Source organism: Zonotrichia albicollis, chromosome 6 (assembly GCF_047830755.1).
Source record: "Zonotrichia albicollis isolate bZonAlb1 chromosome 6, bZonAlb1.hap1, whole genome shotgun sequence".
Lineage (NCBI taxonomy): Eukaryota > Metazoa > Chordata > Aves > Passeriformes > Passerellidae > Zonotrichia > Zonotrichia albicollis.
The window spans coordinates 28,901,272-28,927,734 of record NC_133824.1 but is presented as its reverse complement, the minus strand read 5'-3'; the positions used below and the strand labels follow the sequence as shown (position 1 = coordinate 28,927,734).

Below are 26,463 nucleotides of genomic sequence, written 5' to 3'. Positions count from 1 at the left end.
TCTATTTTGGATCCGCAGTCTCTTTCAGCTATGTAAATGATGGCTGTTTACCCATAGGCTGAAGCTACAGTAGTGAAAGAAACCCCAAAAGCTGCAATGACAGTGACCAGTGGCTCTCCTTGTCGAGACTTCATTTAAACCCATGAGTGGCAGATGAAATTTGGACGCCAAGTGCTCGCTTCTCAGGTGGACACCGCGATCCGTTCATTTGCCAGATTCGGAGGCCTGGGAGCAGTCGCCTCGTCGTTCTCCAAGTGGTGGGAGGAAAGACCTTCGCTACGAATTTCATCCCTTTAAAACCTGCTGGGGGCTGTTTGCACTCCTCCGGCGCAGCTCCCTGGGGAACCCAGGCAGGTGTGAGACAGTGAAAAGAGGGGAGCAGAAAACCTCCGCGTCACCGCAAGGGCCGCGGCACCGCGCCTGCCCGCCACGGCCAAGCCACCGCGCGTCCCGGCCGGCGCGGCGAGTCCGGGGCGGTGCAGCCCCCGGACTACAGCTCCCGGCGTGCCCGCGCCGCCCCGCCTCTGCTCGCCGCCTTCCCGTCTCCGCGGTGAGAAAATAACCCCGAAGTTCCCCGCGATCAGCTGATCCCGGCTGACAACGAGGGGAGCGGGCGGAGGGGGCGCGGGTCCTGGCCGGCCCTGCCCTGCTCAGTTCCCCCGGGCGCCCCGACTGCATGGTCGACCCCTGGGGGAGGAGAACCGGGAGATCCCCCCCGGGAGCAGAGGGGACGGGGGGGAGGAGGAAGCCGCGGCCGGGACCCGAGTCCTTAGTCACCGGGTGCCGGCGGGAGGAAGGGGAAGAAAGGTGGCCGCCGGCTTGTAAACAATAGCCCGGCTCGCGGCGCCCCGTGCCGCGCCGCCTTTGTTCCCGGTCCCACCGCGGCTCCCGCCCGCTGCCGCTGCTCGGCGGGAGGAACCCGGGGGCTTCCCCCTTCCCGGGCGGCCGCGCGGCGCCGGGCGCAGCCCCAGGTAGGTCTGGGCGCGGGGGGAGGCGCCGGCCGGCACCGCCGTTACGTAACCGCAGGCGGGTGGCGGGGTCCGCCTGCAGCCCCCGCGGACGGACGAGCCGCAAGTGCGGCCGCTCGCGGGCCAGCGCCTGCCCGGGGCCGCGGGACTGGCCGGGAGAGGAGGCGCCGAGGGTCACCCGGAGCGAGAGGGGCTCCGCGCTGGCTGGGAGCAGGGGAGGCGGCCCGGAGGCAGCGGCCGAGACAAAGGCGGCAGCGGCGGGGTGCGCAGGCTGCCCTCGGCGAGCGCTGGTCTCAGGGCTGTGCTCTGGCAACTTGGGGTGCAGAGGGAGAGGGAAGAAAATCCGTAGTCTGTCAGCAAGACCGCGGAAACGATCGTCTTCTAGTGTTACTAGAAGGAGTGCACAAAGAGAGCTGATTTTTGTTTATCTGGCGAAGCACATCAGGAAATTCCCAGCAAATAAATACTGTGAACTCTCTGAAGGAGGAGCTTAGCTGTGGAGTGAAAGCGGAGAATTTTCTAGTCTTGACAAGGTCCTTTTGTGTGTGTGTACGTTTATATGCATTTGTGCATTTCTGATGCCTTTTTTGTCTCCGTGTCACCAGCTTCTCCGTTCTCAGCTTCAGGGAAATACTTGCTGCATCTGTTTGAAGTACACCAGGCTGGGTTTTTTTCTTGTCACTGACAGTACGTTAAACAGCTAAGTAGAGAAAGAACATCTACCAGCATTTGGGTATTATAATAATACATGAAACCAGCCACGTTGTCTAAGTTTATTTTGGAGAAAGAAAACTTCATTAGCACTTAACACCACTCTTCCTGCAAGGCAGGTCAGTGTATGAATCTTACAGAGCCATATACTCATTATATAAAATTTAGTACAGACAGCATTCCTCTTGTGTTTCTTTATTTTGTGGAAATAGTAAATTTGAAACTGACTTTTACACATATCATTGTTTGGAACAGAAACAGGAGGGAAAAACATTGCTTTAAAGAAACCTGAAGATGAGTGCCCACACGCAAACTGTGGAGAAAGGACAGAACACGACCCTGCTGTGCCAGGAAAGCTATGTTTGCAGTGGGACAGATGAAGCAATCTTTGAGTGTGATGAGTGCAGGAGCCTGCAGTGCCAGCGTTGTGAAGAAGAGCTGCATCAGCCAGAAAGGTTGCGGAACCATGAACGGACCCGTATAAAACCCGGCCATGTCCCGTACTGTGACTCCTGCAAAGGTGCCAATGGGAACATAATGCATGCCAGTATGACGGGCTCGAGGCAGATAGCAGCAGTCAGGTGCCAGGTGTGCAAAATCAACCTCTGTGTGGAGTGTCAGAAGAGAACACATGCAGGGGGGAACAGAAGGAAGCACCCTGTCACGGTATACCATGCTGGCAAAGCCCAAGAACAGGAAGAGGAGGAGGGGATGGATGAGGAGACCAAGAGAAGGAAGATGACAGAGAAAGTTGTGAGTTTCCTCTTGGTGGATGAAACTGAGGAGATTCAGGTAAGAACTGTTGTAGTTTGTTGTGAACAGGCAAGATGATTTAGTTTCTTTCTTAGTCTAACAGGCTGCTGTGGTGTATGGTTAATACTTGAAGTGTAATTGGCGGCAACAGTAATAGAATGATGGCCAGGTAAAGTACGAGTGCCACTGAGCATCTTGGGCTAAAAAGACACAGTGCCTGCGAATGGCCTTGCTCATGAGTTCCTCAAAAGGTCAAGTTTATTAAAACCCTATGTGTGGCAAGAGCCTCCTCTAAGAGGCTTGGTAAGCAAAGCTGGTGAAAGAATTGACTCTGTGCTGAGACTCACACAACTAAGATAAGAGCTGTCTGTGCAGGATGCTGATCGTTCCTGAACAAAATTGAATACATTGTATTCAGTAGGTGTCCTGTAAATGGGAGTGTTGACAGACAATTTCCTGCTGTATGACTAGGAGAGGGCACTGTACCAAGTAGTGATAATGCAAGACTGCAGCCCATTGCTACCATTTATCACCAATAAATCCATCAGATTTTTAGCCATAGAACAAAATAGAAATAAGTGTTCCATACAAGTCCTATAGACACCATGGTTAAGCTATATTGCTTGTCACAAATATTATTACATATTAACCTTTTGTTGAAAGAGGGGGAAGTTGCCATTGGGGTAGGTCTGCTGATAAAAATGATAGGAACTAGTTGACTTGGAGCAGCCTCCCAGGAGGCACTATTTTAGAAAATCTAGCATTCAGTATACGTAGTTATAGAAGTCTCCTGTTAGCCCTTATATTTGGGAATCATTTTAGAAGGCAAAATATATGAAAGCCACAGAGCAGATTAATTACACAACTAAAAATTTAACTTTGTTTTCTGACTTTCAGTTTGCATTCCCTATGTTAAACCTCATTCAGGAGCGACTGAAAGAAAATGGAGATTCAGTATCAGGTTGCTCTAATTTAACATACTCATGCTACCATTGTTAAAAAGAATTGTGATTATATTCTTACTCTTGATAGTTATTTGTATCCATCATAGTAACAGCTGATGTGCCTGTCAGGCATCCCAAGGAAACCTGACTTAAGTATCTCATATCTATTCTATACTATAGAAGTGTGTGTACATACATATATATGTATGTACACAGTAATTATATAATAATATAGAGTGGTTGCTAGATACTTGGGTCATATTTTTGTCAGTTCAGGTGTACCAATTGCTAAACTGTCATGGCTTTTGAAAGGGAAAGGGAGGAAAGGATGACAGTCCTTATGGTGCACTGGCAAAGAACACACAGTATGCCGGACAGCAGTGACTGTAAACTGAGTGCTTGAGTTTCAGGTCTGTAGCAATCTCAAGTTTGTATGCCTCCAAGCCCTAAGCACACACTTATTTCCTTGTAATGTGTGACAGATGCAACTATTACTTTAAGATACAGACTTTTGAATAATCCTCCTCTGGCCACTAGAGCAAGCTCTGAAATGCCTTGGAACAGGGCTGTCCTGCAAAGCTGCTCACAAACTGTGTCTGTGTGTGGTTGTACTGGTTTAAGTTATATTTATACTCATGAATCTGTAAGCCTTATTGAGGTAGACCTTTGGCTGCCTCCCGCAAGCAAATGCATTTGCTATTTAAATGTCATGGGCAATAAAGCCAACTTCCTTATTGGGATAGCAGTGGTCCTTTATCAGATCATAGCAATTTGGTGAGAACAGGGTTAGGTTGCAAAAGCTCTCCAAAAATGATCTTATTTCAGTATCAAGATGTTGAATCAGAGCTCTTCCATCTGGAGTCATCCTCTCTTCCTCACAGCTGAATATGTGTGTGACATCTCACAGCCAGTATCAAAGCAGTTTGAGAGATTTCAATTAAATTATTTTCTGACAGCTGGAATTTAAAGAGTACTTGCTATTATAGTGATAACTCTGCTACTGAGCATAAGGACCTTTGTTTAGAAAGGCCTGTCAGATGCCACAGCAAATGTCTTCAGAGCTAAGTAGTTGTCTTTTACTCTTGGGAATAAGAGGAGGAGAAACTAATTTAGCTATAGGACAGTGATCATCAGTCTCTTATTTTGTGCTTGTCATTACTTGGGGAGAAATCATTAAAATGTTCTTTATTTAAACCAATATTTTGTCCAAAAATGCCAAAATATTAGTAGCTTGAAATATGGAGGTTCAGAGTTTGAGAGTGTGTGGCTTTTTAAGCTTGAGCAGACAGCATAAGAATTTAACAGAATTATGTAGTACCACTGTCTTTAACTGTTAGTGACCTTTGGAACTTGAAAGTTGTTGCATTGGTTGGGAAATAAGAGAGGAAACTGCTGATTTGCTATCAGTGGTAGATTCTGCCTTAGCAATGTTAAAAGCTACAAGATTACAGATGGTAAAAGCTCCATCACCCTTATACCACCACCGCCCTCCCAAATTAGATGGAACTAGTTAACGCTGCTGGAGCAGCAGATGATGGATTGAGATAATCACTCATGTATATTTGTTTACAAACATCTAACTTGAACACAGGGCTAAAAGATTTGGTTTTTAGTTTCCTTTGGAACCTGGAGTTATTAAGCTCAAGTGGTTATGTTTCATCTAGCTGCTCCTGTTGGCTTCTTGGAGGTGGTAGCTCTAAAACTGAAGAATATTTATAGTGTGTAAGCAAATGACTGATCTAGTTCTAGATCCAGAAACAATGTGGATTAGTCCATAAGGAGATGTGCCTGAGCAAACTGGTTCAGGGGAGAAGTGGAAATTCTCAGTTTGGGCTCAGCACTACACAGATACAGCTATGATAATTCTGACGTCTGCATAATTGTCTCTGTGCCATGTTGCACAGATGTGCTGGCCTGCTCAAAGCTTTTTGTGCTTTGCAGGCATAGCATAAGCTCAGAAAGCTGAGGACTTCCTGTGCTTATTCAAATCCATATAGACAGAAAATGTTTCATTTTAAACCACTGCTTGTTTTTGGAAAACTAATGGTAGCTAAAGTTTGTATCTGTGAAATACAAGCTTCTCTGTGATGTTCATCATAAGAGCACGGTATTTGAGCACCACAAAAAGAGGCTGGCTATCTCATGTGAAAAAAAATGTTGTTAAAGGTTAAATCCAAGTTTGTACAAGTCTGTGGAAGAACAGGGAGGGAGGTTGTTCCTCATGGAGCCCAGCCCCAGCTATCTCACCACACAGCACAATGCTTTGCAACTCTTGTGAGTTAGTCCCCAGGCATCCTGACCTTCATGATGAACTTTTTCTTCCTTCTTCCAGGACTTGTTGTTCCTCATAAGACCTCACTGACTTCTATTAGGAAACAAAACTTATTGATGCCTTATAAACTGGCATCACCTGCAGTTTAGACCCCGTTCTAGGCTGTCTTTCTCAAGCTCAGTTATGCAGTTTCTCTTTACACAGTGTTAAACTTTTGGCCTTATCTATTGCATATCTAAACCTGAGGCTTCAATCAAATTGTTCTTGATAACTGCTACATCTGTTTGTTAATTGGTCCTGACATAGTCTATCTTCCTGGCTCATCTGAGAATGATACTGTGGGGATTACTTCCTCAGTCAATTGCTTTGGTCATGTCAGTCTTTACATCTCCCACTTATGCTGCTCTCTTTAAGTCTTCCACATCTCCTCTTTGCCTTGTTAGACTCAAACTATGTGCCTTCTTTTATTATATGTGTATGTCCCTCAACTGAATCTCCTGATCTGCTCTGCCAAGCTGTCAGCTTTCCTTTCTTATCTCTAACTCCCTGGATTCTCAAACAAGCATCATTGTGTTGTCACTAGTGCTGCCCCTTGCACACAAGAGGCACTTCCCATAAGAAGTCAGAGTCGATTAATTGGGTTTTTTAAACTGGTATTTGTGTATCTATTAAGAAAAGCAGAGTGTAATACAGCAATAAAAACATGACTCAGGTTGTGATACTTGTTTCAAATCCTGGGGCTCTCTTACTGTCCCATGAACTCTTCCACTCACCTGCATCTCTCTTTGTTGCTTGAACTTATATTTATGCAATTCTGGAACAGTTTCCATTTTTGCTTTGTCTTTATATAACACGCTTGCAAAAGAGCTCTTTACCATAAAGCAGAGTTATAAGTCTGTTGTACAATAAACTCTTATTTTCTACTGCTTTTGAGGCAGGGCTAAATGCTTAACAATGCATAACAACATTTTTATCTTGGGGAACAGATGTTGGGAGCTCTTACCACACGATCAGAACTTGCTTGTCACTAATGGCTTCTATGATAGCACTTTGTCCAAAGCCCTAATTGAGGACTCAGCACATATGCTTAATATAAGTAGAAAAAGTCATTAATTGACACCAGAAGATAGAGGATATGCTTGGTTATTAATAATCTGCCTTAGAGTTTGCTCATCTTTGACCAGAAACTATCTCTGTCACAAGAAGTTACCCACTCTGTGAATTGCAAACAAAAAAAAAAGATACTGACTTTGTAGTCTGACTTTCTAAGGAGTCTAGAAGAAAAGAAAAATTTTCCTCTATCTAGTCACAAAAATAATTTCCCCAGCTGTGTAATTTTATGAGGGAAGAAGAGCATACATTTATTGCTATGTCTCCCCTGAGATACCCATATGAGTTCCCTTTCTCCAGTTTACAGGGTCTTTTTGTTGTGCCAGTAGATATCTCAGCTTCCTAAATATAGCCCCATTCCTTGAGGGGTTTTCTATTCCTTCTAGCAGGTCTAGACACCTAAAGGAGTAAGGGCTTCCCCTCAGCAAATATAAGCAGCAGCTATGTAATGCTTTGCAGTCAGTTAAGATAAGGCAAAAGGGCCCATAGGCCTTATTTAAATGCAGACCATTTTGTACAATCATCAAAAAACCTGTCACTAACAGCATAATAGTCCATGTGTCCTCCTCTGTCCCCTCCTGTTAAAAAGTTACACATACATAGTGATGACTCTGCAGGGTTGCTAGCTGCTTTGCTTTTCTCACTCCTGCTGTAAACCCGATGGAAGTACTGTGATTTTTCCTTATTATCTACTGAATTGAGCCTGTATGAAGTCTAAGGACTTTGGAGAGAGTGGAGTCTCTAGGAATACTTTTTCTTGTCAAGTACTCTTTGTCCATTAATGGGAGCTAATGTATATGTTTTTTTATGAAAGAAGGTCATGATCTCTTAAGTCTGACTTGCATTTGTCTAGCAAATAGTGCTAGTTCCTGTGACACTATTGCTTCATTTGCTGTTTTTGATGTGGTATTGAATGTGTTTTTGATGGGGTATTTTTTGGTGCTTTTTACATTCAGCTGTAAATTTCTGGGAAATTTAGTCCATATCCTATAAAATAAGGAGTCACAGCTGGTATATTTGCCATGGATATAAAGGAGAAAGAAAAGATATTGAAGGATCTGAATTATTTAGACTGGTGTGATCTGTTGGATCAGGATATGTAATTTCTGTCCCTTGATACTGTTGATGTGCTATAGATGAGTTTTCCTCCTCTTTATGCTTTAGAGAAGTTTTCTTGCCAAAGTATTTTGGGGAGTTTACTGTCCTACACTCTAGGAATTTTTCTCTTATTACTTTGTAATTTATCAGTATTCCTCCTATCTCAGTCTGTTATCCGTTCACCTAAATTTAAGTGCACTGTTTTTCTGTCTTTGGAATAAAGTAGTAGAGAAACTACTCAGCAATTGCTGGTTAAGAGTATTCCTTTTTCCACTGGACATATACCAGTTTTTGGAAGACTATTTTTAGAAGGTAGGAGAGAGAGCCATCCATTTAACAAACACAGCTCCTTTGATAGTCTCAGGCTAACTCTTAGCTAATTTTAACATAGCCACTTAAAAATAGTGCTTTTCCCTAGAACCAGTCTTGTACCTTCTTCATGATGCAGTACTCTTGGGCTTTAATTAAAGTCAAATACTTTGCTTCTTTCCCATCTCTTTTGTCTGCTGTATGAGTGCTGATGTGGAAGGAAGAGTCCGTTGTCACTGACTTAGGTGAGAGAGCCTGCAAGCCACTCTGGAATTTCCCACACTTTTCATTCAACAAGTTCCTGAACTTAGTTCAGTTTCTGAGGTAAAAAGCCTTGATGGGGAAAATGGGGTATTTTAGTGTTTCCCCTGCTGTACCCCTCTTTGCACTTTTCCCATTAATCCTTTTGGATGCTGCCAGTAGGAATGGGATGTGAGTGCTTTAGGGTACTTCAAGAAAGTAAAATCAGCTTGCTGTCTTGTAGCCTTTGTGTCCTTTCCATTGCTTTCACTTTCTCTTTTCTGCAGTGATACTGGGAGGCAGCTGTCACTGCAGTACACACTTCTGGCCTTTTTACCTGGCTTGTTAATGCTTTGCTGTAGGATCACATAAAGGCAGAAGATTGAGTCCTTTGGCCTGCCTGGTTCGAACACCCTGAAATTGCAAAAATAACCAGACTAACTGTTTTCTAGGAAGAATGCAACTGTTATACAAGTAAGTTTGTAAATGCCCCTCTTAACAAGGACAGTGGTGTAAGTAGTGTTCACACAGGTAATTGAGTTACTCTTAGGAGTATTTAGGAAGACAGTATGAACTTGCTTGTTGAGTTGATGTTGCCCGGGCAAGTCTCTTCACGTGGACGTGGTCTCTGCTGCTGGAACTGTGACTTTGGGGTGGTAATTGGTAGCTCTGTGGCCAAATTAACATCTACAGGAACTTGAAAGATATTTAGTATACAAAACCATGATTTCTGCATCATTGTTTCATATTCTCTTTTAGAGTTAGATGATACTATTATGTTAGTGTTATTTTTGCAGGGGTTGCATTCACCTCAAAGTCTTTGTTAGTCTTCAGTCCTTGAGAAAGTACTTTTTCAGCAAGCAAACAGTTTAGTGGATTTTGTAGTCTTTTTTCTGCTTTGAGAAGTTTGATATAACTTAGCTGTCATCTACTAGGTTAACTTAGCTGGTAATAGCAATATTTCAGTCAATATTGCCTCTTGGGTTAGGGAGGAGTCCATTCAAATTGGGTTGCCTCCAATCTTCTTGATTTTTTTCTACCACTGTCTTTAAAACATTTAAAATAGGATCTCTTTGGGTAGGGTTGTTAAGCAGGACTTAACTCTTCTGTCTTTGCCTCTCTCAGAGTTCTATTATAATGGACATGGCCCTCACACATGGACAGCCTTTGCCCTTCATTGCAGGGACCTGTAAGTCCTGTTGAAACTCATGCCTTTAAGCTCCATACAAACCCACGAAGATATTGAACCTGAATTCATATGCCAGCACTGTGGGAAGGAACAGGATAATTTTGGTCTGAAAAATATATTCAGTTCAGGGACAGCGTTGTCCTTGGATATGTACTGTGGCTGGTAACAATTCTCAACAGAACCCATAGGTGGTACTGCAGTGAAGACAAATAAACAGGAAAAAACCCTTCAGGTTAGGAAACACCTCTAATACAAATGCTTTCATCTGCTTGAGCCAGACCTGTACCCATATGGGGAATAAGATCAAAGTGTGAGAATCTAACCTTACATCCCTGTAGCATGTCTGTCCCCTGTTTTATTTTGTCCTCTCTCCATCTGGTGTCCGGTCCTTCAGTTTGGGCTTGAGGCTCTGTAGGACTCCAAGCCTGAAAATACTGATGTCCACTGTCAGCTTGGCTGAAGGCTAGGAGATCACTGAGGACAGTTGTGATTAATGTGTTTAAGTGTTCACTGGATCAGTGATTAATAAGTGATAAGCAATTAATAACTTACTCTTGAATACCAGATTGGAACTACTGGTATGACATACACCATTCTCTAAACTAATCTGTTGACACAGCCCTTTGCAGAAACTTTCTCAGGCTACTGTAAAACATTTACTTAGTAAAAAGTAACTCTTTGACCAGTAGAATTAATGAAGTCTAATTGCTGGGACATCTTCTCATTATCCAGTGCTTGTCCACATTTTCTGCCTTTTGAGTAAGAAGCAGTATGTGTGCTGTCATGGCCCAGCCAGCATGCTTACTGCCCAGCACGTGTGGGCATGACTGCTCCTCTTACTGCTGTGTCTTGGAGGTGGCAGGGGGTACACATGAGACATGCACTTTCCTCAGTAACGTTATTGGAGTCTTTCTTTTCTGCTCTGTTGTCCCTTTTCATTGTGCTTTTAGGAAATTTGTCTTTTAGAGGCACTTATTTCGGTATCAAATTGGAGTTATTAAATTATGAATTTTAAGTTATTTGTGGAAGACTTGAGTAATGGCATAAATTATATTTTCCATGGAAAGTCATACTTTAGAAGAAAAGGTATAGGAGGCAACCTAAGGTAGAAACCTAGAGATGCTTGGACTTAAAAGCCAGCTTTGATTCTTCTTGAGCACCTGCTTATGGTCAAAATCTCTTGTTTGGAGGACTCTGAAAATCAGAGGAAGTAATGAGCTCCTGAGGTCTCTTTCAACCTGAATTAGCCTAAGATCTTTGAGGAAACAGGATTTGAATTACTGTGGTTTAGGGACTGTCTCACAGCTCTGTTGATGTTATGGGTTTCATAGCAGAAAGTTTCTCTTCCTCAGCGGGAACCATCTTTTTTGTCACTTGATAACAAGAGACACTTGTGGATATCAACAAAAATTTCTTCTGGGGCAAAAGTAGGAAATTTCCAGTTGCATTTTTAATAGCCTGTTGCACTTGAGTTGCTGGGTTAAGCCAGTTACGCTTCCCCGCGTTTGTGCCCTGCCTTTTCAGGAGTGATTGTGAGGTGCCCTGCAGAGATGGGAGTTTTGGTGGCGGCACTTTACTGTGATGGAGCTTATTCTTCTCAGGTTAGTCTTACTGGCTGGAGTTAAAGGAAGAAATCTGCTTTATAGATTTCTCTCTTATTTTCCATGTACATTGAAATTGTGATTTAATGTTCTTTTTAGAAGAGAATCTCTTAAGAGCTATAACAAAAGTATAAATGAGTTTCAGGTTCTAGAAATGGCAAAATCAAGAAGGAGCTGAAGAGATATGACTTATGTCTTGGTTTAGACATAAAGTTTTCATCCTTAATTTACTTTGGTGTGCAACATAAGGAAGGTTTTGTATTTACCCTCTGCTGTGAACCTCAGAGATGTGGAGCTCTTGGGCAACATAGAAGTGGACACAGTTATGGAAATGTGAGCCCTTTGCATGTGCAATGCAAGGTGGTACCATACCAGTTTGTTTTAGAGATGAGAAGCAAAACAAAGAAGTGGGGATTACTGCTTTGACACTACACCCACTCTGACTTCAAATGTCTTAAATGACCTTGCTCAAGGGAAGTAAATTGGACTACTGATATGGGGGTTGTTGTGGATGGTTCCTTGAGAGTATCATTCCTGTACTCAGCATTGGTTTAAGTCAACTAGTGCCCAAGAGCAAGGAGCAGCCAGTGATGTACAAGCATATTCAACTTCAAAGGGAAGGGCTTCTTTTGGTCATTTTGGCTTGGTTTTGGTTTTGTTACTTCTCCTCCCACATGGAATTTATTGTAAGGATGTTGCAGGATCCAAAATTATGACTAGATTCTAAAAGGGAGGATAGTCTACTGGTTCTCTACCAACCATGAGCATCTAAATGCAACCACTGCTTGAGAAGTTCTTGGTTATCTGACTTCTGAGCACTGGTAAAGTGTGCTAGGAAACATTTACTCATTTAATGTCTTAAGTTCTTCCTCATTCATTACCAAGTCCTGTGAGACATAAGCATTGGACTAGCAAGACTTTGGTGCATTCTTGTGCTCCTGGGTAAGTTGTTTGTTTGAATCACTCCTGAGTTCTGTCTTGAAAGGAGGTCTGCAAAGGGCCTAGAAGGGGATAACTTAGAAAGCCATAACTTTGGGTATGTGATTTGATATTCAGTGTAACTTTGAGTTCACTCCTGTCTCTTAACAGTGGGAATATATCTCAGAGTTACCCTTATTCCTGCTGTCCCTCCTGTCCTTTGTGTCTCCGGACATTACTGACTCAGCCCATCCAACAAACTCTCCCAAACTGCTACCAAAGTAATAACTAGTGCTGGCTGAAAGATCTTAGCCATTAGCTATCCTGCCAATACTTAAGCAGTTGTTAGAAAACTGATATTTTTTTGTGTTGTCCAGGGAGTACATAACTATTGACTCTGGCAAAAAGGACCTGTCACCTTTTTGGTGAGAAGTTTGTTTTAAAACCAAAACATTTTTGAAGAATACATTATCATATTCCTTTTTGCTTATGTACACGTAACATTTTTATATTGTAAAATACGTGAATGTTTTTAGGAGCTATTCCATGAACCAAGAACTTCATTTCTTCCACAGAGACATCTTAAGAGACACTAAGCAAAACTGCATCCATCATCTAAGCTATCTTCCTGATGATAAGCTAATAATCACAGCTACCAAGAAAGCAGACTCTTTCTTGTGCGCCTGTAATTTCAGTGTATCTTTATGTTCCCCTACAGATACCAGGAAAGACTCTCTTGAGAGCATTTTGATGTCTCTTGTTTCCTGTTTTCTTCTACACTGTGAGGCTGCCTTGAACAGTTTGTCTGTGAAAAGCTACTGCAAGCCCACAGGTTTTCTTTGTGAATGCTGTTCCCAACCACAGTCTGGCACACTGGCTATTTTTTATGGTTTTGGCACACTGGCTGATTTTTATTTTCCTTCAAAGTCTGGGTGCTGTTGATAGGTGTGACCAAAGCAAATGGGGCTGGTTGAGCCTTAAACTAATTTGCTGATGTACAAATAAGCTTGTTCAAAGAAACCATTTATTACCTCATTGCCTCTCTCGTTCATAGACTGTGAGATCTTCCAACTGTACTCGCTAAGAGCTTCCAGAAGTTAAGTGGCAGGTGAGAGGGGATGGAAGCCATGCTCTTTCCAGTTGATGGGGGTTCCTTGAAGAGGGAATTGAGATGAAGAAAATGAATTTAATCTTTCTCAAAAAGTGCGTTTATCATATTCTTCCCTGTCATATAATATATAGACAAAACCTGTTGGAAGACAAAAAAATAAGAGCTAAACAAATGAATGAAGCATGAAACCTCTGAAAGCCAAGGACCTATTCTACAACAAGATAAGGACAGGCTCTTGTACAGAGCCCTAGCCCATTTCATCGCTTGTTTATCTGCTCCTGTTGTTCCAGTATCTGAAGAGAAATTGCCCTGTTCTTTAGCCCACGCAGCATGATCCTTGACACTTAAACTATGTAAAGCCAAAGGGAAGTTACCTGCACTTCTTTTTGATTTTGTATGTGTGTTTTCTTTTGTTTTATTTTTTAATTAAAGTACAATACAGTAGATTATGAAAGGGATCATTGAGGTAGTTGTGGCACTTCTGTGAGAGCCAGTTTGACCTGTTTCAAGTACCTGACTGCAGTGTACAGTTTTGCTGCTTCTTCTCTGCTCTCACTTTCCAGCTGAAGGATTGATCAGCTGCAGAGCAGTGGGAATAGGACAGTCTGTGTCTGAGAACCCCTGGCTGTGGACAGGTGCAGCACAAGTGCATGGCAGAGATTTTTGCACCTAAACAGGTACTCAGCCTCTGTGGATGAGGCAAGTTAAAGTGGTAAAAGCAATCCCCTCTTTCACTCCTGCATTTGCATGCTTGTCAGGAGACCAGTGCTACTGAGAAAGTCTGCCATGCTCCAGGTAGCTGTTCTGACAGACTTGGAAGTAGTGTTGTGCTCCCTTGTCTGAAAGGGCTGTCTCTGAGAATGGGGTGATGTACTAGAGAGTTGACAACATACATAATCGCAGTGAGGCATCACTTCCAAAACAGCTACATGATGAAACAGCATAAATCCCATCAATGTGTACAGTTTACAAAATTGCATTTTAGTATTTTGCTTTGTACTTCTTGGTGCTTCAGAAACTTATGATGAAATCTGAAGAGGAGGTAATCACTCTTTTTAATCTTATGAATTCTGACACCAGCTGTGTTTTTAGTATTGTCTATTCCAATTACATAGTTATAATATTTTTCTCTTTTTGTTTTGGAAGGTAAGGAATGAGGAAGACTTTATTAAGAAACTGGACTGCAGTCCTGACCAGCACCTAAAGGTGGTGTCCATCTTTGGGAACACAGGGGATGGCAAGTCTCACACCCTTAACCACACTTTCTTCTATGGCCGAGAAGTGTTCAAGACGTCTCCTGCGCAGGAGTCTTGCACAGTTGGCGTCTGGGCAGCCTATGACCCTGTCCGCAGAGTGGTGGTCATTGATACAGAGGGCCTGCTGGGGGCCACTGTCAACCTGAGCCAGAGAACACGGCTGCTGCTGAAGGTCCTGGCCATCTCTGACCTTGTCATCTACCGTACTCGTGCTGACAGGCTCCACAATGACCTCTTCAAATTCCTTGGTGATGCCTCGGAGGCTTATTTAAAACACTTCACCAAGGAGCTAAAAGCTACCACAGCCCGCTGTGGCCTAGATGTTCCTCTGTCAACTTTGGGTCCAGGTGTCATCATCTTTCATGAGACTGTGTACACCAAGCTACTGGGCTCTGGTGAGTAGGCAATTCCAATTACAACGTGCTGAATACTGTCTGTAAACGATCAGGTTGCACTGAATATTCAGCACTCTTTACTACCATGTAGAAATGTGATTTGGGTTTTGCTCTCACTGGTTTTGGTCTGGGAACCAGGCTGTGGAACTAGAAGAGCATTCCCTCTTCCAAATCAGCTAGAATAATCCTCTTAGCCAGCTGAACATCAGCACTGAATAGTAATGAGTTCTGCCAGCCACAGGAGGGGTCATCATACAAGTTCATAAGTGTGGGTGATACGACAGATGAAGGTGAAAACTAATGTGGTGAGTTGACCCAGGCCGGATGCCAGGCACCCACTGAAGCTTCTCTGTCACTGCCCTCCACAACTGGACAGGAGAGAGAAAATAGAATGAAAAGTTAATCAGTTGAGATAAGGTCTGGGAGAGATCACTCATCAAATACCATCATGGGGAAAACTGACTTGACTTGGGGATATTAATCGAATACTGACAAAATCAGAGTAGGGTAATGAGAAGTAAAATAAATCTTAAAACCAGCTTTCCCTCATCCCACCCTCCTTCCCAGCTCTACCTCCTCCCCTGCCAGCCATGCAAGAAGACAGGGAATGGAATTATGGCCAGTTCATCACACATTGCTCCTGCTGCTGCTCAGGGAGAGGAGTCCTTCCCCTGCTGCATGTGGGATCCCTCCCATGGGAGACAGTTCTCCATGAATTTCTCTGACATGAGTCTATCCCATGGGCAGCAGTGGCTGAGGCTCAGTCCTGCTGTTTGTGAATATCTAGGAGCCATCTCTTGTGTAATAAACACCTCAGCAGTCCTGGCTGACCCACATTCTCATTTTGGCTTTTCTAAACAGTGAGGTTCTAAACTAGTAGAAGAACTTGACATTCTTTCTGATTATTATTGGACTAACTTCTTAATAACTTTTAACTTACCTATAAGGCAGATCCTTTCCTTATGTACCAATTTGCTGATTAGTAATTCAGCCTTTCTTGAAGTTGTTGACATTTTCTGTTTAATCAGTTCAGCCTTTAGTGACCCACGAGGACACTTTGCACCTGTATGCAAAGTCAGGGTCACAAAAAAGATATTTTTTTATGATCACTTCTGATCACAGTAGGAATAGGAAAGAAGCCTCTTGGCATATATGGATATGCAGAAAGCTGTAACCATCTGTCTCAATGGATAATTGAAGTGTGATTGTGTAGTTTTAGGACAGGGAAGATGGGGCCTGCCTTATTCTGAAATGTACAGCAGATACTTGGAAGCAAGGAGGAGAATGTGTTTGGCTCTGTGGAGTCTGACCTGATGTGGCCCATTCTGAAGTGCTTTGCCATGTACAAGTTGTTGATAAAGGCTTGGTCTTCCTTGCTACAGGATTGGCATGGAGAACAGGCAGCCCATGTAAGGTTCATGTCCTCCACTTATCAGGTGCTAGGAATAGCTATACCAAGTTATGGTCTGGTGAGAAGAACTAACAGATGTGCTGACATTGTGTTTCCTTGTATTATGTCCTAACTTGCTCCTTAATCTGGATATCTGTGTTTCAAAGTCTAGATGTGTGTGGTTTTTCCTGAGAAACTCGGTCTTAGAATTTAAAGCTGTATATCACAAAACAGAGACTGCTTTTGGAAAGTTTCTTTTCCTTGTTTTAAAATATAATGATAACTGCATTCCAGATGTACTGGAAGATTTAATTAAGAAAACTAGGTCTGTATTGCATATGAAAGTACTATGCAATTGAAGTATTGTTTTAAGCAATCAATTGTATATGAACTTGCTGATACTCTTATATATAGATCATCCTTCTGAGGTTCCTGAGAAGCTCATTCAGGATCGGTTTCGGAAGCTAAGCTGTTTTCCTGAGGCTTTCAGCTCAATTCACTACAAGGGAACAAGAACATACAATCCTCCAACAGATTTCTCTGGGCTTAGGCGAGCTGTGGAGCAGCAGCTGGAGAACAATACTACTCGGTCACCTAGACAGCCTGGGGTTATCTACAAAGCACTAAAAGTAAGTGAAGAAGAGTTTGTCACAGTGTTTATTTGTACCACTGTTGCTGTTAACTCAGCTGTGCCTCAGAAAGGCACAGTGCCTGAAACAGTGATGCAGACTTGCATGCAAGTCTTCCATGAGAATAATAATTCTCCCTCAGCCAGGGAGGCTGAGTAGTTTTGGGTTTTTTTTTTTTACTTCAAAAACAAACACTTCAGTAAAGACCTTGGAAGAAAAATTAAAGAGCCAAACTGAGCAAGATCATAAATGGGAGCTGGGAAGAAAAAAGTAACTGATGCTGTGAGTGACAAGCACTTAATGACAGTGATTGACAAAGAGAGATCTTCAAAGGGTTTTTTTATAAAATTCCTGAAGTTGGCCTCAGCACAAGAGTAGGAAATGCCAGAGACTTGGGGAGAGTTAATAGTTGGCAAAACCTAGTGCTGAGTAGTATAACACAAGGTCTAGAAGGCAAAAAGGAGTTGTGCTGGTAGCTAGGGAACAGGATGGGATCAAGCCAAATGATGTATTACTTTAGAGCAAGTGATTTTATTAGATGGTTTACTTTGCTAGGATGTCAGAAGGATTTTTGGATCTTTAAATTTGTAGTCTTTCCTACAAGTTTCCACATACCACTGCCTGATTAACATCATATTTTCTTTGGCCTGAAGAGCATAGTTGTAATTGGGGAGGGGCAGGCAGAGCCAGGGCATATCTGCAGAAGGAGGTAGTGTTAGCAGTGTTTTCTGGTGTTAGTCACAGCTGTTGGAACAGATAATTTGGCTGCTCTGTGTTAGTGGTAGCTGAAGCAGAGGGAAGTGTCAGGGTGGCATGTACTCAGTTCTTTGCATTTGGGAGCAGACAGGCAACAAGGGGAAAAACGGTTGGAATCATTAATTTTAGTTTAACTTCTAGGACATTATTGCATTAATCAAGTAGCCTGATTTCAGATATACTTAAATTAATGACCAGTAAAGTGTTTGCTGTGTTCAAGTCACTACTGACTACAAATTAACTTCTTTTGCTTCACTTGCTGAGGACACAAGGCTTTCTAGAGATTTCTCTCCACTTCCTCTACCTTTTGAGTTCACTCAAAAGTATCAGTATCAGTCAAGCATAAAAGAGAATGTAAAGCAAATTTCCTTGAAATTATGTGAAATAAAATGTTTAAGTAACATACTTATCTGAGGGAAGCTGTGGTGAGAGAGGTACACACACAATTCTGTGTGTATGTGCAATCAACCCTTGTTAGACAGCAAAGATACACCCACTCCACCTACCTCCACCCTGTGAGGGGAGGAGGTGGAAGAGAGAGGCAGGCAGCCACCATATAAACCTCAGCTGTAGGAAGAGTTTCAGCTAGATCTCATGCCTTCAGAGATCTCCATCAAGATGAACTGTAACCATTTGCTTTGTTCCAGTGCTTTTTTTTCCCCCTAAACATAACACCTGAAAGAACCGAAAAAGTTAAGTGTGCCAATACTAAGGACTGATTTAATCTGAGAATGGATGTTCCTAGGAAAGGGTACAAATCCCTTTGTCTCAGTTTTGCCATTTCACCAGAAAAGAGCAGTTGTTTGGGTGGCTGCAGGAAAGCTCAGGGCAGCGCTGTCTGAGCCAAGAGGCAAGAAATGTCTTCTCCTGAGCTATGAGAAATGTTCCTATGAGTTTCTTCTCAGAGGTTTTCAGAATGCAAAGCCCATTTAGCAAGAACCCTGCTATTTTGAGCGTGGATTGGATGCACAGAGGTGGATGCCATTTTCTACCACCTATTTCTACTACAAAATTCAAATTAGGAACAGGAGGAGAGGTGAGCTGAGAAAAAGACTATCTTACAAGTATTCAAGTCACTTCCATACAAGTGCAAGATTGCATTCTTGGTTTGTTTCCAATCCTTGTTTTGTTTTCCAGGCTAGTAAGACACATTTGTTAGTTGCGTACTGTCTCTGCCTCCCCTTCCAGTAGAGAAATCCATGCTTTTTCTTGCAAAAGGTCTCCATTGCCCTTAATCTCTTTTCAGTTCATTCCTTTTTTGTTTGACAGGCTCTAAGTGACCGGTTCAGTGGGGAGATCCCTGATGATCAGATGGCTCACAGCTCTTTCTTTCCAGATGAATATTTCACATGCTCCTCTGTGTGCCTCAGCTGTGGGTAAGTAGATGAGAAATGCTTCTTCATCCTCTTAAAGCATAGTGCTGCCCCCAACCTGCAGCCACAGAATGTAAAGTTTATGTGACATCTTGACACCTGACATCATCTGCCCTCAGCTAGTACTTAACAGGCAAAATTAGCTTGAAATTCACTCTTATGTGAACTGGACAGCCACTATTGCTGCATCCCAGCTGGATGTGTGGGTTTTGCCCAGCTATTTTTGTGTATGACTACAAACCTGTGCTGCTCATATCTTTTCCCAAATGCAAGCTGGGCAGGAAGAAAGGAGTGTCTAAATAAATCCCCTGAAATTTCTTATGATGTTTTTTTCCTGACATTTTTATTGCCCAAACAGTATGAACAATCCTAAAGCGTACATCCTGGAGTGGGGCTGTATTCAGTGACTAGGTCTAAGTGGAGCTCCATATTTGATTAGATCGTGGCTTATAGCTCTCTGGAAAGAGCCCCAGGATTGAGCCTGGAAGGGCAGTAGATGGCAGTCAGTGCTCTGAGTCTGGGAGCTGTATAGCAACATGATGTTTTGGCTGGTTATGCTTCTTTTCTGATGCTGAGCATTTTCTGCAGTGAATTGTTGTGTGATGCTGCTTTTTATGGGAAACAGTTGCTACACCTCCTTCTGAAGAGCCTGCCTTTCAATAATAAATTATGTCATTGCTGTGTGTACAGTTGTGAAAAAGGTTTGAGGGCACAACATCTATAAAATGCAAGATAGCAGTAAAAATGAAATCTTGGTGACATCTATCCTGTGTCTAAGAACAACAGCTCATGGCTTGCTCTTACATCTCAGGTGTGGCTGTAAGAAGAGCATGAACCATGCAAAGGAAGGAGTCCCTCACGAATCCAAAACTCGATGCAGATATTCTCACCAGTATGATAACAGAGTCTACACTTGCAAGGTGAGATACAAGGATAAGGTCTGAAGAATGAAAAAAGAAAGGATGACCAAGTAAATGAGGAATATCACAGGCATGTGCCTGTTTTCTTCCTTTTTTTATTTTTAATGTCAGAGGTGGTCCTAGCCTTGACAAGAAAAATTGGTCCTTATTTGACTTGTATGTTTGCTTGGAGAGCTCATCAGCTCTGTGTGCTATGTGTCATTTTCTAGCGAAATTTTGAAGTTGGCTGTTCTTAACCTGGGTGATGTTGACCTTTTAAATATTTGACATGGTTAGTCTTATTTGCTTATGCCCAGTGCTTGGTATTAGCCAATTTTTCTGAAGGATCTGTGCAGGATACAGGAAAATTTTTGGCTACTATCATGGTCATTATTGATGTAGAAATACTTTCCTGATGTTATTATTGATAGTGGGTTTTTCCTTTGTTTTTAAATGAGTTCTGATGAGTGCTCCTTTGCTCTAGACCTCTGTATGCTAATTATATGCCTTATGTGGCCAAACAGCAGCCAGATGTAGATTTGGATTGCCAGTGATGTAGTTTTAATTGAGCCTTTATGTTGTAGGCCTGTTATGAACGAGGGATGGAGGTCAGCGTGGTGCCAAAAACCTCTGCTTCCACGGATTCCCCATGGCTGGGCCTTGCCAAGTATGCCTGGTCAGGGTGAGTACTGCAGCTGGGAGCTCTCTGTGCTGCCTGGTGCACAGGACTTGCCAGAGAGGTGACCTGTCCTCCTCCTGTGCAGGTACGTGATTGAGTGCCCCAACTGCGGGGTGGTGTATCGCAGCCGGCAGTACTGGTTTGGCAACCAAGACCCTGTGAACACTGTAGTGAGGACAGAAATTGAGCATGTCTGGCCAGGGGTAAGTCTGCTTGCTGGATAGTCTTTGTGTATGTGTGCAGCCATGCACATGCTAACTTGGTTCTTCTGGATGTTGATGGAGAAAATAGATTGCCTTTCATTAAGCTGGTCTCTGCTGTTCAAAAGAGACTTTGCAGGGGCTTTCAAACATCTTTTGGCTATCTTGAAATGGCTAAGTTGCAAACCTACTTCTGTCTTTCAAAGCAGGGCTGCTGAATCTTTTACTCCTGCTTGCCCTCCAGTTTATCAGGACTAATGGGTTGCAGAGCCATCTGAATCTAATAAAAAAGGTTTCCCTGTTTTTATTCTCAAATCAATATCTGTTTCATTCCAGACTGATGGATTTCTGAAAGACAACAACAATGCAGCCCAGCGTTTGTTGGATGGCATGAATTTCATGGCTCAGTCAGTATCTGAACTTAGCCTGGGACCCACAAAAGCTGTGACCTCCTGGTTGACAGACCAGATTGCCCCAGCTTACTGGAGACCCAACTCCCAGATTCTGGTAAATAGCAGCTGCTGGAGAGAAAAGCTTTGCCTAGTAAAACCCCTTTTCCTTACTCTTTAAGTAATAAAGTACTTTGCAGATTCTAAATGTTTCTTTGTTTTACTGCAGCAATCCCTACTCCTACAAATTTTATAAAAACTGAAGTGCTCTCTCCCCTTCCCTTTCTTGACTTAACCAGAGAAATTATGAACAGAGACTTGGCCCAACCCTGATAAAGAGATGGTTTCTCCCTGCTCTTTGTGAGCTACTATCCCAGCAATATTACAGAAAATTGTGGCTTGCATGAACTTGTACTTCAAAGCAAATAATCAACATCTTAAATCTGGCCACTGCAGTTGATAGTACTATTTTTATAGATTAAACTCTGGTTTCATACCAGATGCAAAAAGTTGACCCAAACAGTTCAACTGGGAAAGGATTCCCCGTGTCTTGCTGGAAGCTGATTCTTCTTCAGTGAAGACTGCCTTCTGAATTCTTACCCCACACAAAGGTCAAATATCCATCATTGAGCCCTGCAGGATATGGCTGTGTTTATTTGTCATTGTGAACAAAGGGATCATAGCAATATATTGGCTTGAACAATATACACCTACTGTTCTAAATAACTTCTCTGGGGTAAAGTTATGGGACTGATAGCACCCAAGTCTTGTGTCTAACTGTATTTTTCACAATTTCAGTCTGAAACGTGCCATCCTGGGCCTCTGCTCTCTTTTTTTTTTACTCAGAAAGATCAAATTAACAGTTCTTCCTTCTGTGTTGTTCTCATTAGAGTTGTAAGAAGTGCAACACACCTTTCAAAGATAACGACACAAAGCATCACTGCCGGGCCTGTGGAGAGGGCTTCTGTGATGGCTGTTCTTCCAAGACCCGTCCGGTGCCTGAGCGAGGCTGGGGACCAGCACCAGTGCGCGTGTGTGACAACTGCTATGACAACAGGGGCCTCCAGTTAGGTAATCTTGAGTTGTGACAGATTATGACAGAACTATCCCTGAGCACTAGCCCGAAGTCTTTGTCCCTAATTTCTGGATCACAACCATTTTCAGTGGGTATAGACAGTGTTGTTCACACTGGGTTTCCAAAGAGTTTTTGGTAAAGAAGCTGAAGAGCTCAATGCCTTTTGGAAGAAAGATGATCCTACCAGACACCTGAACTGCTGACAAAGTTATTTTGTAATTCTTTAGAAATTTTAGTATCTTTACTTTTAGTAAGATAGTACTTTACTTTTAGTATCTTTACTTTGTTTTCCAAGCAACTGCTAATGGTCTGGTGCTAACATTAGAGCAGGGGTGCTTATGTTACATCAGACTGTATATTTTGTCCATTATTACAAAAATGAACACTCTGCAATCCAAGATTGTGGATGGGGATCATAAAGGCTGAGGAGGGATTACAACCTGCCTTTTGGGTTTGCTGCTGGTTTTGTTAATGTAAATTAACTGAAACTTGGCCAAAAGAGTGGTGGACTTAGTTGTTGAGCCCTTCACTCTTGTGTCATGCAGATGTGGCTGAACTGCCTTCAGATGAGGAAGGGGGTACACTTATTGCCAGGAAGGTGGGGGAAGCTGTGCAAAACACGCTTGGAGCGGTGGTGACAGCCATGGACATTCCTTTAGGTGAGTTCTCTTCTGTTCTGATGGGGCTTTTTTTTTTCTAAAGGTGTTTTTGTTTTCCAAGGGCAAAACTTGTTATTAAATTTAGAGTTTGTGTGACAGGCTGGCACCTCTGCTATGATACCACTGTTGGTTGAGAGTTCTGCAGCCCTCTGGACCTCTTCTGCTTGATGTTTACTCTTGGTTTTCAGCATGTTGTTTCTGCAGATCACACTTTCTCTTTTCACCCTATTATGCAAAACTGTGCACCAAGCTGTGAGTAATTCATGCTCCCCTGATGGATTCACTGCAGTGACCTGCCATTTGAAGTTCCCTAAAGATTGGCCAATTAGGAAGCATTTTATCAGGTTTGGTTTTCTTTCAGAGATGCTGAGTGCCTTTTAAGTGTGATCATGGATACTGCTGGTACTTCTTGGTACTTACTTCTGAGGGGAGGGTGAGAATTTGAAGCTGTCCAGGTTGGTAAGGATGAGGAAGTAATTAGTAGTCTGATCTTTCATGGTGAGCTTAGTGCAGGAAACCTCTACTGCTCTTTCTTGTGTTGGGTGGTAGTTTAGGTATGTCAGCAAACATTTCACATTTGAATCTTCTGTTGTTGCACCTGACTTCCTACACATTGCACAGATCATTGTTCAGCTGCTTTGCCTACAGCATGTCCGGCCTTCACCTGTGTGGGTATTTGCTCTCTGACTCAATGAAGGGCAGAATAAATCCCTTTCTCAGTTCAGACACTACACTACATGCATTTCTGAATATTTGGTTTGGTGACTTCGCAGTTTTTTTGGCCACAGCTGAAACGGAAGGTAGGGAAAAGCAAGTGTCTTAACCTCTGGAAGAGTCTGAGTAAGGCAAGATGCTTAAAAGTATTAAAAGAGACACAGTTTACTCTTTGAAGAGAGGCATAATGTGGGAGAATGGCAGAATACTCTGAAGGGCTGCTCATTGCATTGAAGGATTCTGTCAGTAGGTCATGTCCCCCTTAATGGCAGTGATGACTTGCAGTGTGTGAGTGCCTCCACTGGAGTACATTCTTGATATGCTCATGTTCATGGATTATTTTGTTCTCCCTCTTTCTCATCCCTCACTTCACTTCCTCTCTAGGTCTGGTAAAAGATGCTGCCCGACCTGCATACTGGGTACCAGATCATGAAATCCTGCACTGCCACAATTGCCGGAAGGAATTCAGTATCAAACTCTCCAAGCACCACTGCCGGGCCTGTGGCCAGGGATTCTGTGATGAGTGCTCACACGACCGCAGGGCGGTTCCCTCTCGCGGATGGGATCACCCCGTCCGAGTTTGCTTTAACTGCAATAAAAAGCCTGGTGACCTTTAACCCCAGGCTGCTCTCCAGATCTTTGCAATTCCTTATGTTCTCAGGGTTACAAATGAAAATATCTGGTCTCCCTTTCACCTTTAACCTCTGTTGCAGCCAGAGTGCATGTTTCCAGTTTCTGGCCTCCTCTCGTGTTATATCCATCTTGGAACACTGGGAATGAGCTTACATTCAGCCTCTAGGTTTTAATTTCAAATTAACTGAAAAAGGGAGGGAGCTCCCTTGTAAATGAGCAACCTAAAATCCAGTGTATTTTATTCCAATTTTAAAAAATCCCCACTATATATATATATCAATTATGTATAATTTAGTATATTAAGAATATGGTTGAAAATGAAGCTTTGAGTATTCCTAGTTGAAATGATGGATGGTGGTGTTCCTTACTGTAATGGATCAGAATTATGGCCTTCTAATTCTTCTTTTGGAATGTCTTGCTGATCGTAATGTCCTGTGAGGAAGGTTTGGACTCTGTGCTGCCAGGAATCTCCAGTGTTGCTATATGAACTACACCTGGTAGTTCAACCAGCTCTGCATCTAGAGGTGTTGCCCTTCTGGCTATGGAAGATTAAACCCAGATTTATTAACAAGTTTGCTTGAACTGTGATATGAGCAATGGTCTTGCAGTGCAAGAGGTACCAAGTTAACGCAGACTCCCTGGCAGAGACCGGTAGAGCTCTGAAAGGTAAAGCAAATCTTATGGCAGGAGGCAAAGCGTTCTGATCTTGCCATTTCAACTTCAATACCAGATCAAAAGGTAGCAGGGTTTTTCTCTCCCTGACAATGCTTTCATGTACTCAGGTTTTCTTAAAGTTTCTCTGCAAGTTCATTGCAGTTAAAAGTTTTGTCCAGAGTAGAAGAAGAGAGCAAGTTTTGTAGGCAATTCTGAGATACAAAGTTTGAGTTGTTTGGGTTGTGATCACTTTCCTTTTCCCCCACCTTTTAAGTGATCCTGTAGTTTCTGAAGCCTCTGTGTTCTCAGATATGGTTGCATACAAACTGCACAGATTTGACTTACTTTCTTCTAATAACATGAACTTACAAATCAGCCTGGAAAATGGGCACCTTTCTTCTTTGCTCCTAGCAACTGGCACTCATTGGACTTCATCTTTTTATGAAAGGACTGAATGAATTCACTGATTTTATTATGAAAAGCACCACTTAACCTAACTTATACTGTCATGTACTGTGGATTTGTGGTTCCACTTATAAGAAGTATGAGACCATTGTGGATTAAACTGCCTAAAATTCTCCCTTCTTGGCTTACACAGACAAAAATTCTTTTACCACATGAGAGTTGCCTCCTCTTGGAATGGCTGGAGTTTAATGCAGTGTCCTGCAACTGTGGTATTTTTCCCCCAGCTTATTAAATGTGCTCTTGTGTGATGAGACGCCCAACACCCTGTTTTAAGACTGTATTATTAAATTAACTGCTATAAAGAACTTTATCTTCTGAACAAGTGTACTGACTTTCCTTGCAACAAGCGGTCCTCACTTTGTCTCTGAAAGACCGTGCTCACAAAGTGTTTGTCCCTTCACAACTACATCCAGCCTACACAAGGAAGTAGACTTAGAAGATGTTCCAGGACACCTTCGGTACTGGCCAAGTTTACTGCGGACTGTCTTATGTTTTTGTAAGCAAAAGTCTGCCATAAACTTCCTGTTCTCCAAGTAAGGGCATGAGTAGGTAGAAATCCTCTCTTAAAAGACATTCTGTACATCTAGCATAATTCTGTGCTTCAAAGTATTCTTTATTTTTTTAATGGGTGAACAATGTGTTCTTGGTTTGTAGGCTGTGCCCTGTGTGCTGTTAATGCATGTAGCTTTACTACCATGTTAATGCACAAAGAGAAAGCAGCCATGACATTCCTTGTATAAAATCTTTGGCCTCTGTTTCAACAACTTGTCTGATTGATTGTTTTTTCCTTGTCAAAGCAAGAACTACTACTCAATCAAAAGGAAAATGTTGTATAAACATTTTTAATATATATGTGGTCTTAGTAACTTAGCAACCTGTCAGTATCAGAGTCCATTCTTCTTGACAGATTAAGGACTTGAAACTTCTATGATGTTTTTCTACAAAACAGAGTCTTATGTGGTGCTTGAACTGCAGCAGGTTTGGTGTAACTCTTTCTGGAGAATGCTGAGAGGTGTATTTGGGATCTTTGTTTTTCAAAATGAAAAAAAAAAAAATCTAAGGTTTAAGGTCCC

At 42.6% G+C, this 26,463-nt stretch overlaps 1 protein-coding gene across 4 annotated transcripts; it reads left to right on the top strand.

Annotated features, from left to right (window-relative positions):
• Positions 1-411: 411 nt before the first annotated feature.
• Positions 412-25,712, top strand: ZFYVE1 (zinc finger FYVE-type containing 1). 4 transcript variants are annotated; one of them, XM_005479966.4, is made up of 13 exons: positions 830-971; positions 1,574-1,798; positions 1,935-2,471; positions 14,371-14,875; positions 16,680-16,894; positions 18,920-19,026; positions 19,835-19,943; positions 20,507-20,604; positions 20,687-20,804; positions 21,138-21,308; positions 22,081-22,261; positions 22,811-22,924; positions 24,023-25,712. In XM_005479966.4, exons 3-13 carry the CDS (start codon positions 1,974-1,976, stop codon positions 24,253-24,255), a joined length of 2,349 nt encoding a protein of 782 aa, XP_005480023.1. In that variant the 5' UTR covers positions 830-971; positions 1,574-1,798; positions 1,935-1,973; the 3' UTR covers positions 24,256-25,712. The 4 variants fall into 4 exon arrangements, with proteins under 4 accessions (XP_074399012.1, XP_005480023.1, XP_005480024.1 ...); XM_074542911.1 differs by lacking the exons at positions 830-971; positions 1,574-1,798 and adding an exon at positions 412-550; XM_005479967.4 differs by lacking the exon at positions 1,574-1,798.
• The last annotated feature ends 751 nt before the right edge of the window (positions 25,713-26,463 follow it).